This window comes from Harpia harpyja, chromosome 11 (genome assembly GCF_026419915.1).
Source record: "Harpia harpyja isolate bHarHar1 chromosome 11, bHarHar1 primary haplotype, whole genome shotgun sequence".
Classification (NCBI taxonomy): domain Eukaryota; kingdom Metazoa; phylum Chordata; class Aves; order Accipitriformes; family Accipitridae; genus Harpia; species Harpia harpyja.
In genome coordinates, this window is record NC_068950.1 from 7,496,337 (window position 1) to 7,514,231 (window position 17,895).

A 17,895-nucleotide genomic window follows, 5' to 3' on the forward strand; every position below is an offset into this window, starting at 1 on the left:
ACCAGTTCTGCTTAATTCAGGATAAAGTCTCTGTCCCTGGTTGAGCTGCTTCTGTTGTGGTCCCCAGAGCCTGGAGAGCCTCCTGAAAGCCAAAACCCTGGAACTAGAGCAGGTCTCAGCAACCTGCCAAAAACTCCGCTGGCTCAAGGAGGAGATTGAGGCCAAATCCTGCAGCAGGCAGAAGGAGCAGGAGGGGATCATCCAGCAGCTGCAGACCTGCCTGCATGACAGGAACAAGGAAGTGGAGGTAAGACCTTAGCTTGGCTTTCTGAGCCTTCAGCCAGTTTGTCTGCAGAGAGAGTGGTCCCAAACCAGAGCCTCTTGGCTGCCTGCCCCTGAGGAGGGCACTCGAACCTGTGCCCAGTGCTTTGGAAGCTAGCTGCTTTTGGTACCTGTAAACACCTGTGCTTGCTGAGACGCTGCTCTCTCAGCTACACCCAGGCTGAAGGGCTGTTCATCCTTGAATAGCTTGCAGTTTGATGGTAGCAATGTCTCCATCTCTCCCTTCCTCCCCCTTGTTCAGGAGCTTACAGCAACTCTGCTGTGCAAGCTGGGCCCAGGACAGAGTGAGGTAGCAGAGGAGCTGTGCTTGCGTCTCCAGCACAAGGAGAAAATGCTGCAGGATCTTCTCAGTGACAGGAACCGTCAGACCATAGAGCATGATGCTGAAATCCGGGAGCTGCTGCAGGCTGTGAGCACCAAGGAGCAGCAGAGCAGAGTGAGTTGTGTGCAGTGCTGCAGTGGGCAGGCTGGGGTGGATGGCTCTGCCTTGCATTAAGCAAATAGAAGCTGCTCTCTGGCTGCTGTTGGCGTAGTGTGGTGGAGCTGTTGAGTGTCGAAGAACCACATGAGATGCCATGAGCTGTTTCTAGGTTGGTCTCATCCCATCACATCAGAGCAGTTACAAAGCAGCAGCTCTTGCAGCAGTGTTCATGTGTTAGATCCCTGTCATCAAGTGGACTGGGTGGGGTTTGTCTGTGTGGTAGGAAGGGAGGTGCAGATCCTCCTAGGTATCTGTGCTCCTGGGCTTGGGGCAGCAGAAGGGCTGTGGGAGGGTTGCTGCTTCACATGGGTGTTAGCAGACCAGAAAGGAAGATGGGTGTTTTCTTTTGTAGCGCAGAAGCCTGAGGAAGCTCTGCTCATTGCCTCTTAACTTACACGTTAGTCAAACTAGTGCGTGGTCCTGGGCATGTAAATGCCCCTTAAAGAGCTACAGTTCCTACTCTGCCTACTCTTGCACACTGGGTGCAGTTCAGTGTTACCCAAGATACTTCGCATTGAGTTTCCTTTCATAAAAAGGGGGCTCAAAGGCCAGGCACTATCTCCTCCTTGTCTGTCATCTGTCTTTCTCCCCTCCTGAATGGGGTAAGAGAAACTGAGGAGCTTGTTCCTCTCTAGGTAGAGAGGCCAAGCCTTGCTGCAGTTGTCTGGCAAGTAGAGATGGGAGGGCTGCAGTGGAGTTGCTGTGAGTGGCCAGGAGCAGTAGCTCCCAGGCTGGTTTGCAGAGCACTTCTAGTCTCAAGTGACAGATGAATACTGAGATGGTTTCCCTTAGTCTCTAAGGAAGGTGAGGGACAGGGACCCCTGGTCACAGACCTGCCTTCCCCTATTTTTCCCGCTCAATCAGGCAGCTGCTGAGAAGATGGCACACGCTTTGGCTGAAAGGAGCTGCGAGTTACAAATCCTACGCCAGCATGTGTTGGGGAAGGAGCCTGTCGGGAACCAGTCGGCTGGTACCAGGCTGTTGAAGCAGGACAAACAGCCCATACAAGTAAGAATCATGCACTGTGTTTCACTGCCTGTGGCCTCGGTGCTCCAGAGGGTGGAGCACCACAGAGAATGATAGAAATGAAAGTGGGATTAGGGAAGAGACTTCCTATAGGAGGAAGAGAAGAAACTGAGGAGCAGAAATGCTGCCTGGATGTTCTGATCTTGATTCCACCAGCCTTTGTCACTCAGTGTCTCCTTTTGTTTTGATCAGGCAGTGTTTGAGTTCTTAGGGCACATGAGAGTATGAAAGAAATCCACCCTCTGACCTTCCAGCATTGACCGAGTCCTTCCTTGGACTGGGCTGCCTTGCTGTATTGTAATCCCCTCCCTGACATTGTCACATTCTGGAGGGGACAAGGGAGCTAATTTTAGGTCCCACTAATTCTTGGCAGAGCCTGCTGGCTGTTTGCTGTCTCTTCCACAATTGGAGTTGGTATTTTTAAAGCAGCTTTGCTAAAAACCCCTTTGAGGCTGAACACAACTCCAAGGCTACATATGCCACGCTCCTACTTGAGCAGCTGTTAATGGTTTGTTGGTGAGCTGACATGCTGAATGTTTTTAAGCAGCTGTAAACAGGTTGCTCATTTCTATTCCCAGGATCAAAGTGAACTCTAGAGACTTCCAGGGACACGTATATGGGCCAAGCTCTGTGTTTTCCTTCCTGCATGGTCCCTCTGGGCCACATCTTTGGATGAAGATGTAGGTCTTTGTAGACTCTCAATTGAAAGATGGGTTTGCTGCAGTTGAGTGAAACCTGTTTAATCCTTACTATGAAGACGCTCACTGCCAGCAACCTCCCAGTGCCAAATAAAACAAGGCCAGTGCCCTGTTGCTCACACATACAGCTTCTAGATTGGGTGCAATTCACTTGTCCCTGCTGCCTGGCTAGATCCCCTTCATTGGTTTCTCACATATCAGAGGCATCAACAAAGCAGCCAGCAGCTTTGCTGCTGTCCTGGAGCTCTGGGGAAGCTGCAAGTGCTAGGTTCCTCATAAAGGTGCAAACCTGGAGGCTTTTGTGTTTTCAGGAAATACTGCAAAGAGCTTGTGGAGCTACAGCCATTGCCAGACCCCCACAGGGGGACAGCAGCTGCAGGACAGAGGGAGGTGAGTGTGGTGACGGGTTCCTTCAGGGTCCCCAAACATGACCAGGGCTTTTTGCTGTGGGAGAAACATGATTACATGAAACTGAGAGAGAGTAAAGAGCTTTGAGCAAAAGTGAGTATTTTGAAATAAAGCTGTGCCTCCCCTTTGGGTGATGGTTCAGGGATGTCTGAGGATGGGAGTATGGGGAAAAAGAAAGGCTGGTGTCAGGTTTGAGGTGAGGTGCTTCTACGCAAGAGCTGACCCTGTCCAGTGAAGGGTTTATGACTACAATCCAGGCTGGACTGAGACAAGTGCAACTGGTTTGCGTTTTGCCTTGTGGCCAGGACACCTGAACTTGCCAGGGGTGGGACAGCAGGCCTGGGATGTTGCTGTTGCTTTGTGCTGCTGTTTAAGGATCAAGCAGAGAAGAAGAGTGTTTTCTAAAGAGGCGGTGTGATGAGAAGTGCAAGCATTGTGGACCTGTCTTGCCAAAGAGGGATTCTGTCTGATTCTGGGGTCAGAACTGACACACGGTATCCCTCCAGTAACCAAGCTGTCTTTGCAGTTACGACGTCAGCAGCAGAACTGGAGAAGGATCTTGTTAATGCCAAAGAGGAGCTGGAGCTAATGGCAAAGAAGGAAAGGGAAAGCAGGGTGAGCTTGTGATGGAACCTGTGCTGATCTCCCTTGCTTACAGGAGACTGTTGGGCTGCCCCTCACTGAAGGTTTTGGACCCCCTGTATTGTGAGGGTACCCCCAGTGAGAGAAACGGGGCAGCAGCTTGCAGTGGGGTGTTGGCTTTCTGAAGTCTCTCATGGACTTCTCTTCCTTCCCTAGCGGGAGCTCACTGCTCTCCAGTCTGTCGTGGCCGCGCAGGAGGAAGAGCTGCAAGTGCAGGCCTCAGATATAGAGTCCTTGACCAGGACTATCCAGATCAAAGAGGACCTCATCAAGGTGAGATAACACTGTGCTGGGTCAGTTCTGCGGGGGAAGGCTGCAGAGGAGTCTCTTCCCCCCCTCCCCCCATCCTCAGAGTAATGTGGCTGGCTGTCCATGGATGGTATTGCTACTGGTTTGCCTACAGCCCTCTGTGTTACTTTGGCCAGAAGGCAAAGGCCTCAAACCCTCTGAGTGGTGTTATCTGGCTTTTTGCTCCATGTGTACCAAACACCCTTCTTTGAGAGTCCTTTGAACAGAGTGTATTGTGTACCTTCTCAGTTCTTACTCCAGGCTGTTGTCTGTACCTAATACACTCTGGGTGTTTTGGCATTTCTTTCTTAGGAGACCTGGGTCTTTCCAAACACTGGAAACTTTTGGCAGTTGCATTCCAGAGAGGATTACGAAGGTCCAGCTGTCCTTGTTACTGATCCCTTCTTCATTGAGCTCTCCTGCTGTTCGTTTTCAGGATCTGCAGATGCAGCTGGTGGATCCCGAAGAAATTCCAGCCGTGGAAAGGCTGACGCAAGAAGTGCTGGTTCTTCGGGAGAAAGTGGCCGTAGCAGAGTCACGAGGACAGGAGGCTACTGGAAACAGAAGGCAGCAGGTAGTGTGCCATGTGGGGCAAGCTTGCATGTGTTTATATTTCTGCTGGGGCTCCGTTATGAGGCTTTGTTTTCAGCCTTTGGATATGCCAAGATGTGCTTGTTCTTGGAAGCTGGCTGTGTATGATAGGGGGAATACAGAGGAAAGGATTGGTTCCCTTCAGCACTTGTCTCAAGGGCAGAGTCTTTTGAGAGTCCAGGGGTGACACTGATCAACCCTCATCACTTGGACACGAGCAAGAGAGGAAGGGGAAGCCCCTGTTTCTCTGAAGCAGCCAGATGGCTCCTTTGATTTCTGTCTCTTTTTTTAAGTGTTGCGTCTTGTCTCTTCTCTCCAACCAGTTGTTGCTGATGCTGGAAGGGCTGGTGGCTGAAAGGAATCGGTTAAATGAGGCTCTCCAGGCAGAGAGGCAGCTCTACGGCAGCCTGGTAAAGTTTCACACACACCCAGACAGGTAAGCAAGGCTGCCTTGGCTCTGTGCTGCCCTGCTCTGCTGCTAGGGCAAGTGTGGGTGGTCCAGTGGGGCATTTCCTGAAGCAGTAATTTTTCTATAAGTTTGAGAGCCCTCAGTGGAAAGGAGGGAGTCTGGGCAAAGAATCGGACAAATGTGGCTTTGGGAGTCCAAGTTTTAGGCTGCCTTCCTCCCTTGAAGAGGCTGCAATGGCCAGCTTTAAATGCTATGTCAACTGCCCCCATTGCCACCTCTCGTTCAGGCCCTGGGATTTCCATCTCTGTTCCCTGGCTTATCCCTTCCCAGCTTAGTTTCCCACCCACACTTGGCCACCTTTCAGAGGCTGCTGTCAAATTCCCAAACAGCTGTTGGGTTGATAAGGATCCATCTAGGTGCTTATCCAGGCAGTTATCCTGCAACGCAGTATGGCCTGCATTCTCTGTCCTCTGCACTAATCCCTGCCCTTCATGGGGCTGCAGCCTCTGGGATATTTGAGCTACCTGATAGCAAGAGAGCGCATAAGTGGAGTGCTTGGGGTAAGTACTGAAGAACAGCTGTGACTAGGAGTCCCCTACCATGGGCTGGAGCCTTTTTGGGGGATGGCTGTGCTCTGGGAAGGTTTAGAGGTGAGGCAAGAGGTGGCCGAGCTGCCTGGGGAGCACGCAGGTCCTGCGCCTGGAATAAGTGGCAGTCCTGGATGGAGGGGCCAATTCAGCATGTGCTTGCTGCAGCCTGTCTAACCCTCTTCCCTTTTGTGCGGTGTGTCCGCTTAGCGCTGCGAGAGACCACACTCTGCAGGTGGAGCTGGAGGGGGTCCAGGAGCTCCGGGGACAGCTGGAAGAAGCTCTTGGAAGAAGCTTGGAGTGTTTGAGCAGGCTGGAGACACAGGGCGCCATAGGAGGTGGGGAGCAGGAGCGTGTGAGAGTCCTACCCCAGCATGCCTTCTGAGCACTGGCGCTCGCCCGCCTGCCACGGAAACGGTTCACTAACCAAGCGAGCCTGTCTCACTGACTCTGGGAGGGTTGCTTTGGTACTTAGCAATGGTACGATAGAACTGGTGCAGGGCTTTTTTGTTTTATTTTTGAGCTGCTTCGGAAACGGCAATCAGTGCAATCCACCTGTGTCTTGTGTATGTTCCTGTCTGACCCACCCTGGTGGCCACTGATGTATTTGCACATCCAAATCATTCCATTTTAGTTGATTTCCCTTTATCTCCCTTATCCTCCCACCCCCATGGGCCAAATAAAGATTCCCTTTCTCTGAAGGAAACACCAAATGTTCTCTATCATCTCCCAAGTGCATGAGTGTGAGTTTTTGTATTCCCTCACCCTTTTTCTTACCCAGTGACATCCCCCTCTTGGGTTGATGGTGGCTGGCCCAAAAGGAGAAGGTGTATATGGAAAACTGGGTTCCAGAGCCAGAGAATTTGAGAAGGGCCGCAAGACCTGGTGGCACTTGCCTGGGGCTCTTACAGAAGTCTTGAGTGTAGAACCAATGATTCGTTTTATGCTTAAAGCAAATCCTACTCCAGTATTGATGGCTTTACTGACTTTTTCCTAATTGTAAGTTGTCTCAGCCTAGCCTGCAAGTGCCTTCAAGGGAGAGCTTCCTACTGTTTTTTTGATAGATGGTTTGGGGTGACTGAGACCTGTCCCTGCTCCCAGGGTCTGGGCTGGGTCTGCTCCCTCATTTGTATGTGCACATCTCACAGGCTCCACATGCCCCTTGGGCAATGGGCAGGGCCCTATTTCTGCTTTGCTGGGGACAGTCCCACTTGGCACCACTGCATACCTTTTCTAGGGCATCTTTTACCTCCTCTGGGAGCGTTGAGGCTGGCGTGAGAGCTGAAAAACAATAGCAGCAGCTTTCCGATGACGAGCACTTCTCATGCGCAGTGGGCTATGGATCAGCTGTCTCATACTCAATCACTTCCCAAAGTGGCAGGAGCAAATTTTGTACCTCTGAGCATCTGTTTCTGCTTGCTGGGGAAGCTGAACTAGGAGCGAGTGGAGCAGAAGAGCTCTGTCTTGCTGGGCTGCGCCACGTGGACCTGAGACTGCTCTGCTGCACATCTTGTGACTGCTTCACATGGCACCACCTATCCCAGGCCTCGCACCCATGCTGAGGTCTTCTCTTCCCTGCCTCAGGTGGGGATAGGAGGTAGCACAGCTCTCCCTTCGCACGCAGCAGGTCAGCACTGCTCCTCTGGGTCTGCACCTAGCTGCGTGCCGAGTTCAGCAGTTCTCACGTGGCCTGAAGGGATGCAGGTGGTGGCTGCTGGGCTGCTCTGGTACTGGGTTAGCTTTTCCTTTCTTGTATTTCATCTCATTCCCTTCCTCTCACTTCTCTGTGTAGCACCATCTTCTCTTTCTCCTTCTGCCTCTCACTTTGTAGGAGCCTTTGTGTCCCTGTCCTTATCTTTCCACCTTCCCTCCTCCATCCTGGCTCTGATGCCCAGCTGCCTCCCTGGTCCCTTGGGTACCATGGAGCCCAGGACCCAGCACAGCCTCATTGGCATGGCATGAGGGAAGTCTTGGCTGGTGCTCCAACAGCTCCCATCTCTTCTTCTGTGTGTGTTTGCTGCAGATCTGTCCCTGGCTAGCATTGCTGCTGTAAAGTGCCCCATAGGAGAGCATTATCCTAGGGTGAGGTGTCCCAACTTTTCTGCTGTTCTTTAGGGCCTCCTTTCATCCCTGGTATCCTTGGCTCTGCACTCCTCTGTCCCATGGGAGGACCAGCCTGAGATCCCATGCCTGAGAGCACGCTCTGTCAAACTGTGCAGTGCTTTGTGCTGTCTCGTAGCTCTTTGTGGAGGTGTCTCCTTCTTCTCTCAATTTCCCTGGGGACCTTGCTTCCTTTCCCTCGTTCCCAGCAGCGTGAAGACTTCCAGCGCAGCCAATGCACCTGGGTGTCCTGTGCCTGTGGACCATGTGCAATTTTCAAGCCATGCAACTAATTCTCTTTGCCTTCAGGCTAGGTGTGAAAGAGGAGTCTGTGAAAAATAGTGCTGGGGTTACATCTCTTGTGTCCTTTGCCAGTAATACACAGAGAGCTGAGCAGCCCTGTCCCATTGAATTTGCACCCTGGTGTGCTCCTGCTGTGATGGATGGTTCAAACACTTGGTGAGCAGCAGCCTGGGCACAGTCTGCCCTATGTGCACACTTCTCTGCTCCTCCAGCACCAACTTCATCCTCTTCCTGTTTTTTTATTTTTCCTTGAGATGTGTGCTCCCTTTTTCTGCCCCAGTCTTGGAACGCTGGGAGCTGTGCAGAGCTGTGGGTGATGGTGAGAAGTAGGGTGCTGTGTCCTGGCACAAGAGGTGATTCTCCCATGTCCCCAGAGCAGGTGTGCTGGCTGTGAGCCACCCTGCCCTGGCCTCTCAGCCATGGTCACCCAGCTTGAGACCCATGTGGGCATGGCCCTCAGCTCCCCAGCAAAGCCTGCAGCTGAGGGTCTACGTCCCCTTACCCTTCGGGGCCCTGCAGGGATTGAGCTGTAGCCCTAGATAGTTTGTCACCTGTCAGATTGTGTCCCTAGGGGCTGTGCTTTGGCTATGCTGAATACCACCCATGGAAGCTGCTTTTTCACTGGGGTGCTGCTGCCACTTCCAGCTGCCTCTTAAGTGTTTTGCTCCTGGAACAGCGCTTCTCCATGATGGCTGTCCTTGCTGCCTGGGGCACGGCTGCTTCAGCGAAAAGGCTCCACCATGCAGGGTAATGTCTGCCCAGGCTCAGCAGTGAGGTGGCCCTGACTTTTGCAACCTCCTGGCTGTTGCTTATCACAAGTGGGTCTCCTGAGTGTGTCACCATCTATGTGCACATTGTGCTGTGCAACCGCCTGCCCTGCTGCAAGTTATGCTCCTGGCTGGTCCTTGGCTCTCCCTCCCAGGAGCCATATGCTTCCCTGCTGGCTTCTCCTTCACCACCGATGTTTGGCCTCTCTCCTGCCAGGATTTCTCTGTGTTCTCGTACTCCGTGTTCAGCCTTGTCTGGGAGCTCCAGACCTGATGGTGATGCGTTTGGCCACAGGCAAAGCAGCTGCATCTCCTGTGGGGTACAGGCAGCTGTGAAACCTGGCCCTGCGCAGCCCCAGGGAATGGTCTTGGGCCCTGTCTAAGCTCCCCTTTCCCTGGGGAGAAGAGGGATTGGGGGGTACACCTATTTCCCAGCCTAGGCAGTCTGAGCCTAAGCAGAGCAGGCAGGGCCCTGCAGCTGGGTGGGAGGAAAGCTGCCCAGACGAGGGGTGCAAGCCCTTGCCTGGGGTTCTGCACCAAGGAGCCAGGAGCAGAGCTGTGTGCAAGCAGAAAAACGTGCTCCCAGCTCAGCTCTGTGGGGCAGGGTGGGCCCAAGCCCCCCACGCACCATGGTATGGGATGCAAGTGTCCCTTTAGCTCTGCTGCAGCTCTGCAAGGCCAGCGCAGGGCTTGCAAAGAGCCCAGTACCATGCGTGACAGCAGGGCTTCAGCAATGCAGGCAGGGTGGCTGTTAGTGTCCTCCATGAGCTGCCCTTGCCCAGGTAGGTGATCGTGTGGGGTACACCCCCACACTCCTGCCAGATTGGGGCAGTGCTGGCAGGGGTCCCTGACTGAGCACGTGCTGCTGCTGCTGGCTGTGGCTTGTGACGTGGCTGCAGGGTGGGTGGCACCTATGCATGTGTGTTGGGGCAAAAAGCGCAAGGTGATGTAAAGGCAGAGATGTGGATGGGGCAGGTGCTGTCCCTGGGGCTGCAGGCAGCTGGGGCTGTCCTGTCCCTGGGCGCAGGGCCAGCACAGGGTGCTGGGTTGGAGCTCCAGCATGCAGAGAGAGGGTGGCAGGGCACAGGGACAGCGGGGAGACCTCAGTCCTGCTGGGAGTTCCCCAGCACCAGGTATGTATGAGAGTAGGCACCTGCCCCAGGGCTGCTCACAGTGGCCATGGGCATTACCAGGAAGGAGGGGACAGAGGCAGTGCTGCCATTGCCACTGCTTTGAGCGCCTTGTTGTGCTGTGCTGTCCCCTAGGTCAGGCCACAGGCACAGATGCTGATGATGCCAGCACCAACTTCACCGACAGCATCAAGGAGGAGGCAGCCCATGGTGTGGCAACCCAGCACGTGAGTCAGGGCAGCGTGGTACTGGCAATGGCAGCGGCAGAATTGAGCACTGCGCCACTGCCAGACTGTGTCCTGGTGCCTTCAGAAATGTCCCCTGTCACCCTCTGTCTTTGTCCCTCTAGAGCAGCCCCCGGGCCCCTAAGGAAAGCGGGGGCACTGAAAGGACCCCGATGGAGAGCACGGCACCTGCTGTGCCGAAGCGGGAGCTGCGGGCGGAAGAGGAGCTGCGGGCGTTGAAGGCGCAGCTGGAGGAAGCCGGCTTCTCCTCTGTCTCCCACATCAGGCAAGAGCCCTGGGATGCTGGAGCCAGTGAGTGGCAGTGGCTTGAGGGGGTACCCTGCATCCCAGCCGCTGCCTGCCTTTCACAGTGCCTTGTGCCCCCAGGAAGGCGATGCTGAGCCTGTGCCTGGAGAATGCGGAGCTGAAGGAGCGGATGGGTGAAGCCACATCGCTGCTGGAGAGTGGGGAGCAGGAGGAGGCTGGGCTGGGCAGCCCCCTGGCACCTGAGCCCCGCAGGCTGCAGCGAAAGAGCCGCAACACCCTTGGGGACCGCCCGGCCAGCGGCAGTGGGGATGGCCAGGGGGTCCTGGCAGAGAGGGGAGCTGTGCCCACCAAACGTCCAGCGCTGGAGGCACGATCCCAGGATGACATGCCCAAGAGACCCTGCCCTGGTACCCCGGGCGGAGGAGATAGGAGCCACGTAAGTGCCCTGGGCACAGGGGACCGGGATGGAGATGCAGATAGAGATGGGGATGGAAACGGGGGGCTCACAGCCCATATTCCCTCTGGCAGGTGGAGGGCATGGCCCCTGGCAGTGGCTGGCCGGGGCTGGGTGCAGAGCTGCGCTCCCAGGTGGCACAGGGCCAAAGGCAGTGCCAGGAGCTGCAGGACAAGCTTGCCGCCTCGGAGGCCACGGTGCGGGCACAAGCCGAGCAGCTGGAGAAGTACCACGTCCTGCTCCGTGAGTTAAAACCCCAGGCGGGATGGGGGGAGTCTGTGCCAAGCCTGGCGTGCCCTGTGCACTGTGCTGTACGTGGGGCAGGGGTGGTGAATCCTGCCTGGAGGGGGACCCTGAGCTGGTGGGGCTGCCCAGCAGGTGAACCCCACGCCCAGCAGCTCAGCAAGCAAGTGCAGGTGGACTTCCAGGACCTGGGCTATGAGACGTGCGGGCGAAGCGAGACCGAGGCTGACCGAGACGAGACCACCAGCCCTGGTAAGGAGAGCTAGGGCTCCAGGGATTCCTGTGCCTTGCCCACCTGGCATGGAGAAGTGACATCGTGCCCTGTCCCCTCTCCAGAGTGTGAGGAGCCAGATGTATTCAGTGAGCCCAGCCTCGGCGAGGAGCCAGGGTCGCCGTGCCGGCCAAGGATGCCCAAGGCGGGCAAGGCTGCCCAGAAAGCCATGGCTCCGGCAGATGTGGGGGCCCTGCACCAGCACATCCAGGACCTCAAAGCACAACTGCTCAATGCCAACAAGGTGATCCAGAGCCTGCAGCGCCGTGCCCGCTCCGTCTCTGTCACCAGTGGCTACACCTCGGGCACTGAGCGGCCCCCGCCGGGTCCCACGGCCCTGACCTCCCCAGCTCACAGCCTCACCGACGAGGATGAGGGCTGGCAGTCGGACGGCCATGGCACCCTCTGCCCGCCTGCCCTGCAGGCACACCGCGACCTGCAGCACCTGGTGCACCGTGTCACCCTCCTCGAGGCACAGCTGCCCGCAACCAAACCTGGAGGTGTTTTGCCCAAGGAGCTGCAATCTGCCACTTGGCCAGGGTATGGCCGTGGGGATTGGGACCAGACAGGGGTCTACGGAGGTCTCCAGGGGTTGCCCAAGGGTGGTGGCTTCTTTCTGCATGCTTTTACTGTAGCTGGGCTCCTGGGACGTTTGCACGGTGGGGCAGAGCCCTAGCAGCGGACAGTGCCCAGACTCCACTCATGGTACACTGACCCTGTTGTGCTCTCTGGGGGGTCCAGCAGCCCTGTGGACCCCCCGCTTGCTGATCCCTCCTAGGAAGTATGACTCGCTGATCCAAGCGCAGGCTCGGGAGCTCTCCCACCTGCGGCAGACGCTGCGGGAGGGCCGTGGGGTGAGCCGCAGCCTGGCCCAGCACCTGCGCGATGCTCTGCGGTCCTTTGAGGACCTCCTCCGCGGCACCGACATCGACTACTACATGGGCCAGGGCTTCCGGGAGCAGCTGGCCCAGGGCAGGCAGCTGGCTGAGAGGCTCAGCGACAAGCTGGGCACCAGTAAGTACCTTTGGCGGGGGTACTGCGACTGGACGTCGTGGGGCATGGTGGGCTAAGAAGGGATGCTTCGATGGGTTGGGGCCATTCGGACACCTTGTGTCACGTGGGCTACGCTTTTCCAGCTGGGCTGTCCTGTCCTGCTCTGCCTCTGTTTGAGAACAGGCAGCCTGGGGCACGGAGACACTGATTGGCTCCTCTTTGGCTTGGTTTTTCAGGAGATCGACAAGATGGGGAGGATAAAGCCAGCCATGAACTCCTGGCACTGAGGTACCTGTTCCCTGGGAGGGCTTGGGGGACCTGCTCTGTGTGGGCACCCCAAGGGCTATCACTTTTCTTGGGGTAGGGCTCCGGGGTGCCCTTGGGGTCTCTGCTCCAGGTGGACGTCCTGGGGCTGCCTGTGCTCTGGGGATGGGGAGCCCCAGGCTTGGGGGTGTCCTGGGGCAGCCTTCCAGCACGGGTGGGATGCAGCACATGGGGTGTCATGCTGGAGCGGGGAAGGGCTGTAGGATGGGGGTCATCCTGCCCTGCCAGCCCTGGTGATGTGCCACCTCCGCAGGCTCAGCTGGGAACTCCAGGAGAAGGAGAAGGTGATTGAGAGCTTGGAGGCAAAGCTGCAGGAGCGCTGTGAGTCCCCAGGCAGCAGCCACCTGCCCTCCGAGTCGTCCCGCTCTGCCACCAGCTCCTCCTTTGTGTCCGAGGGGCTGGAGCCCTGCTCCGATGGGGATGTAGCCAGCGAATGCAGCCAGTGCCGCGAAGAGCCCGCCCGACTCGCAGGTACCGTGGGGTGCCTGGGGGCCACAACCGTGGGCTGGGGACATGCAGCCCCTCTGTAGTGTGTGGGTCCCTGCAGCAGTAGGTGCCCATCAGGCCTGGGCAGGGGCTGCCTGTGTGGCATCATGCCCCAGTGCCAGCCTCGGGGGGCTGAGCACACAGCACCTGGGGCCGCAGGGGAGCCTCTCAGGGAGCCCTGCCGTGGTACCACAGCCCTGCAAGGCTGGGACATGACTGGCCTCACGTGGGCTATCCCAGCCCGCAGTGTCTCTGGACATGGGGACTCAGCTGCTCGGGGCATGCCAGGGTCCCCAGTGCCCCCGGGGAGGAGGGGTCCCTGCCAGGCTGAGCCAGAGCCACGCTAATATCTCTCTCCATCTCTCTCCTGTCTCTAGGCCTTCACTTTGACTCCTTGTCCAAACCCATTAGTGCCCCCCTGCCTGCACTGGCCCCCGGGCTGCCCCCCTTCCTGCCTGCCGGGCGCACCCCTCCTGCGGCTCCCCCGGCTCCCCCAGCTCCCCCACTCCTGGGCTGCTGCGGGACCCCCGTCTGCTCCCTGGCTGAGGCGCAGCAGGAACTGCAGGTGCTCCGGAGGCAGCTGGGAGAAAGTGAGCACTTGCCTCCAGCATGGGGTTGGTCCTGCGTGCCGTGCTGTGCCGTGCTGTGCCACATGGCCCCCCACCCTCTCTGATCTCCCTGTCCTGCCCTGCCCTTCTCCTGCTTCCTGGGGCTACTGCTTCGAGGTTGGGTCCCATCACTTTGGCTGGGGGACAATAGGGACATGTGGCTTTCATGTAGGGAGGACCTGGTGGGTGGGATGGACACAGCCTGAGTCAGCACTAGCTCTTAGTGTGGGCACTTGCACATCCTAGGGCCTCTGAGAAAGGGCTGGTTTGGTTAGTTGTTGTGTAAGAGTGGGGATGAGACCCTCCAACTTGTGTCACATAATCAGCAAGCCCTGGGAGAACCTCTGCTCTTCAGGGGGAATGGGTTTGACTGGGGCAGGAGGTCAATGATGGGGGATCACCATGGGGGGACATTGGGCTGCACTGTTGGGCAGAGCGAGGAGGGGGCAAAAAGTACATGGCGAGAATGTGTTACTCCCATTCTTCCTCCCTGCTCGTTGTCCTCCTCCTCCTCACTGCTTTGCTCTGTGCGTGTAGGTGTGACGCTGCCCATGGCACCAGCAAAGCCCACAGCCCCACTGGGCCCCTTCGGAGAGGGCAGCAAAGCCCCAGCATCGCTCTGCCGACACGGCGCGCTGCAGAGCCTGGCTGAGATCCCCAGGGCCAGCGAGACCCATGCCCTCTGGGATGTACCCCCTCCCAGCCGGCCACTCTACGGGGCCTTGCCATCAGGGTACCCCTCCGGCCAGAAGCTGACAGGTAAGGTCCATGCTGGAGAGCACGGGGGCATCCTGGCTGGGTGTGGGGGAACAGGGAGGAGACCTAGCACCAGAATGGCTGTGGGATATGGCTCTGGTATGGTGCAGGATAGTGGGGACGGCATGAGGCAGGTGGCACAGCCATCCCTGCCCTGAGCCATCTCCTTGGCGGTGGCAGGGGCAGACCTGCTGGAGGAACACTTGATGGAGATCCGCAGCCTGCGCCAGCGCCTCGAGGAGTCCATCTGCACCAACGATCGGCTCCGGGAGCAGCTCGAACGCCGCCTGGCCTCTACCAGCAAGGCCAGTGGTACGGTGCCGCACTGGGGCCTGGGCTGCTGGGGGAGCCATTGCATGGGGAGGGCACTCACCCCATGCACGGCGGGATGTTGGGGAGAGAGACTCAGCACCAGTCCCCCTTTGCAGGATTGCCCAGCGATGTCTATGCCCAGACGCCAGAGCCAGGGCTGCAGCTGAGTGGGGAGAACCAGGCTCTGCGTGAGGACAACCGGACCCTGCGGCTCCAGCGTGACCACCTCTCCCAAGGTAGGGCTGGGCCACCAGCATCCCCAGTCTGAGTCCCAGAAGGCACTGGCTGAGTGGGGTGGTGGTGACACCTCCATGCTCTCTGTCCCCAGAGCTGGCGCGGGTGCAGGAGGCACTCCTGGCTGCCTGCTCCCGAGCACGGGAGGCTGAAGCAGAGCTGGGCCAGAGGCGTGGGGAGCAGCGGAGGCTGGCAGAGGAGCTTGCCAAGCACCAAGACAGTGTCCGGCAGCTCCGGGACGAGCGGCACTCTCTGCAGGAGGACAACAACAGGTAAGGTCTGGGGCATTGTGGCCTTGGGGCCAGCAGGGCTGGGCGGTATGGCTGGCACTAGACCCATACGTCACCCTTCTGCAGGCTGCAACACACAGTGACGCTCCTGCAGCAGCAGTGTGAGGAGCACCGCCTGCTCCTGCAGACCCTGCGCACGGAGCTGCACGTCTACGAGAGCCTCCCTGGCCCCTCTGCTGAGAGCCGTGCAGGTACAGGACCCATGCCCAGCCCCTGCCACTAGCCCCAGCCCCCCCTGCCCAGCTCCTGGTCTTGGGGTGCCTGGCCTCTCTGCAACCCTTGGGTGGTCCCAAACACCTCTCCTGTTGTGGCAGCAGGAGGGACATGGTGGCCCTGCTGGCAGGCAGAGAGGGAGGGCAGGACCCCAGCAGCCCCAGGCACAGAGCCACAGCCATTTGCAGGGGCTCAGACACTTCTTGTTCCAGGCTGCTTCCCATCTCCTCCGGTGCGGGATGTTGGCACAAGTTCAGCAGCTCCTCGCTTCTCCCCACTACCCTCTGACACGTCAGTGGCCCGGCAGATGGACGGTGGGTACCAGAGCCTGCACAGACATGTGCCTCAGGAGTTGCTGAGACCTGAAAAACTCAGGGCAGCACCCTTTCTGAGCAAGGATGGAGAACCCAGGGCAGATCCAAGTCCCCAGGATGGGATGGGGAGGGCCACAGGGGAAACAGGCAGTGGTCCTCACCTAGCCCTGCTTATTCCACAGAGCCACGCGGGGCAGACCCACTGGTCAGGAAGAGTGAGGGACCGACGGGGGCTCACATCGTTGGCCGCCTGGACACCTACCAGGCCCTGGAGCAGCACATCCTGGAGGGGAAGACACTGGCCCGCGAGCTGATGTGTCTCACGCGCCCGGCACTTGGGCTGCCCAACTGCCCACTCCCAGGAAAGGAGGTAAAGCGTGGGCAGCATGGGGCTGGCAGCTGCTGGGGGCCAGACCCTCTGCAGACCACGCATAAAGCAGCTCCTGAGCCCAATATCGGCCCCGAGGCTTGCAGGGCTGGCAAGCAGCAGGTAGCCTTCTGCCTGGGGGCTGATGCCAGCACTGCCCTGCTGTGTCGGGCTGGACACGGCGAGTCCCTGGGTGCAGCGGGATGCAGCTGCCCCGGCAGCACTCGCTCCCGCACCCTTCTCCTGCAGGCCCTGGGGTGGACGGGCGCAGGGCACCTCTGGGGCAGCGCCAGCACCCTGCACCGTGTCCTGGAGGAGTGCGCGTCTCTCCTTACCGCCTTCTGGAGCGCCGTGCTGCCTGTCAGTCCTGCCCAGCACCAGGGCAAGGCAAGCATGGGGCTGGGGGCTAGCGGGGCAGTGGGGCTTGGATGCTCGCTGCTCATCAGGCTTGTCTCATCCCAGGAGCAGGTGCTACAGGGTGAGATTGCAGCGCTGCGGGCCCAGCTCTCTGAGAGGGAGGATGCTCTGCAGAGCACAGCTGAGCGGCTGCGCAGCACAACCCAGCTCAAGGACAGCATGGAGCAGTTCATCGTGAGCCAGCGTACGTGGCCTGTGTGGTGTCCTGCTGCGGGGTGGCATGGCCAAGCTGGCCTGGTCCCCCTGCGCCTGGGGTGGCTCCACGGTGCAGGGACCTCACCGAGCCCATCTCTCTCTCTCTCTCTCTCTCCTTCACAGTGACCAGGACCCACAACGTGCTGCGCAAGGCCAGGACGAACCTGGAGGTGAGTTTGTCCTGGCAGCCAGTGCAGGATAGGGGTGGGTGCCTCTGCCCTGGTGAGCCCTGATGCCCTGGGGATGGGCACAAATGGCAGACACCCCATCCTCTGCTGGCAGAGTGGTGGCTGACGGGGAGGTGCTGAGGGGCCAACTGGGTGCAGTGTGTGTATGTGTGGGACACAGGGACCCGTTTTCCTTGGCTGTCCCCAGAGCACAGCAGCACCCTGGTGCGGGCCTGCCATGGCAGCGCTCCCCCCTCACCACCACACCTGCTCTCTCACCAGGTGAAGGCCCAGCAGGCCCTGCCCGTCGCCTGAGCCCCAGGCAGGACGGGGAGCGATGCCCCCGGCCGTGGAACAGCCCTGCTGGCTGCCGAGCTGTGCCACACTGGAGGGCTGGAGCAGACCCTGTCCCTGCTACTGCCGAGGGCTGGGGTGGACAGGGATCTGGGGGGGGCCCAGTGCTGCATGGTTAGTGCGTCTGTGCTTCCGTGGTGGTCGTGTGCCCTCTGCCCACCTTTGCTTGGCATCGCAGCAGCAGCTGCTGGCTTGGGCTTTGCCTGCCCCATGCTTCAGCGCTTGCTCCCCTCCCGCCTGCGGTGCTTAGCGTGGGGCCTCACAGCCCTCCGCACCGGGCACCTCCTGCCCCACGACTTGGTCCCATTTGTAAGCCTGCTGTGTACCTGTCCCTGCTCGTGGATGTATGTATATGTATATAGATAGAGGTATCGGAGCTGCGTTTCAGGGGCTCCCCGGGCACATCGGGGCCCTGGCGCGGGAGGAAGATGTAAGAAATGCCATGTTCTGTTCAGTGGCTGGAAAGTCCCCAATAAAGGTTTCCTTTGGGTTGTGGTGTTTCTAGCACGCCCGTCTCTGCAGCAGTGCACCCTCCCTCCACAAGCTACCCACAGCACAGGTAGCAACAGGCACCAGCTGGCCCCAAGGGGCTGGCTCTGAGCCCCACTCCAGCACCCCAAGAGCAGCTCTGCACCCCACTGGGTGCTCCCTTCCCTCCCCACTCCGGAGCCCCCTGCCAACACCAAGCCAGCAG

General features: G+C 58.5%; 1 protein-coding gene across 10 annotated transcripts in view; it reads left to right on the plus strand.

Annotated features, from left to right (window-relative positions):
• LOC128147696 (myomegalin-like) overlaps window positions 1-17,708 on the plus strand; it is a 35,064-nt gene extending 17,356 nt beyond the window's left edge. For 3 of the 10 annotated variants that reach the window (XM_052800568.1, XM_052800561.1, XM_052800567.1), the window contains 29 exons: window positions 68-247; window positions 524-718; window positions 1,628-1,771; window positions 2,799-2,877; window positions 3,422-3,510; window positions 3,694-3,810; window positions 4,262-4,399; window positions 4,740-4,852; window positions 5,623-5,750; window positions 9,848-9,939; window positions 10,062-10,222; window positions 10,324-10,639; window positions 10,732-10,900; window positions 11,033-11,152; window positions 11,237-11,711; window positions 11,950-12,185; window positions 12,401-12,452; window positions 12,742-12,959; window positions 13,352-13,588; window positions 14,120-14,341; window positions 14,519-14,650; window positions 14,767-14,886; window positions 14,979-15,156; window positions 15,241-15,365; window positions 15,600-15,701; window positions 15,884-16,455; window positions 16,531-16,669; window positions 16,804-16,850; window positions 17,130-17,708. In XM_052800568.1, the coding sequence (XP_052656528.1) occupies window positions 68-247; window positions 524-718; window positions 1,628-1,771; window positions 2,799-2,877; window positions 3,422-3,510; window positions 3,694-3,810; window positions 4,262-4,399; window positions 4,740-4,852; window positions 5,623-5,750; window positions 9,848-9,939; window positions 10,062-10,222; window positions 10,324-10,639; window positions 10,732-10,900; window positions 11,033-11,152; window positions 11,237-11,711; window positions 11,950-12,185; window positions 12,401-12,452; window positions 12,742-12,959; window positions 13,352-13,588; window positions 14,120-14,341; window positions 14,519-14,650; window positions 14,767-14,886; window positions 14,979-15,156; window positions 15,241-15,365; window positions 15,600-15,701; window positions 15,884-16,455; window positions 16,531-16,669; window positions 16,804-16,850; window positions 17,130-17,162 (4,929 nt within the window). In that variant the 3' untranslated portion in view covers window positions 17,163-17,708. The remainder of the gene's footprint in view (window positions 1-67; window positions 248-523; window positions 719-1,627; window positions 1,772-2,798; window positions 2,878-3,421; window positions 3,511-3,693; window positions 3,811-4,261; window positions 4,400-4,739; window positions 4,853-5,622; window positions 5,751-9,847; window positions 9,940-10,061; window positions 10,223-10,323; window positions 10,640-10,731; window positions 10,901-11,032; window positions 11,153-11,236; window positions 11,712-11,949; window positions 12,186-12,400; window positions 12,453-12,741; window positions 12,960-13,351; window positions 13,589-14,119; window positions 14,342-14,518; window positions 14,651-14,766; window positions 14,887-14,978; window positions 15,157-15,240; window positions 15,366-15,599; window positions 15,702-15,883; window positions 16,456-16,530; window positions 16,670-16,803; window positions 16,851-17,129) is intronic. The other 7 variants (XM_052800566.1, XM_052800569.1, XM_052800570.1 and 4 more) reach the window with 7 other exon arrangements.
• The last annotated feature ends 187 nt before the right edge of the window (window positions 17,709-17,895 follow it).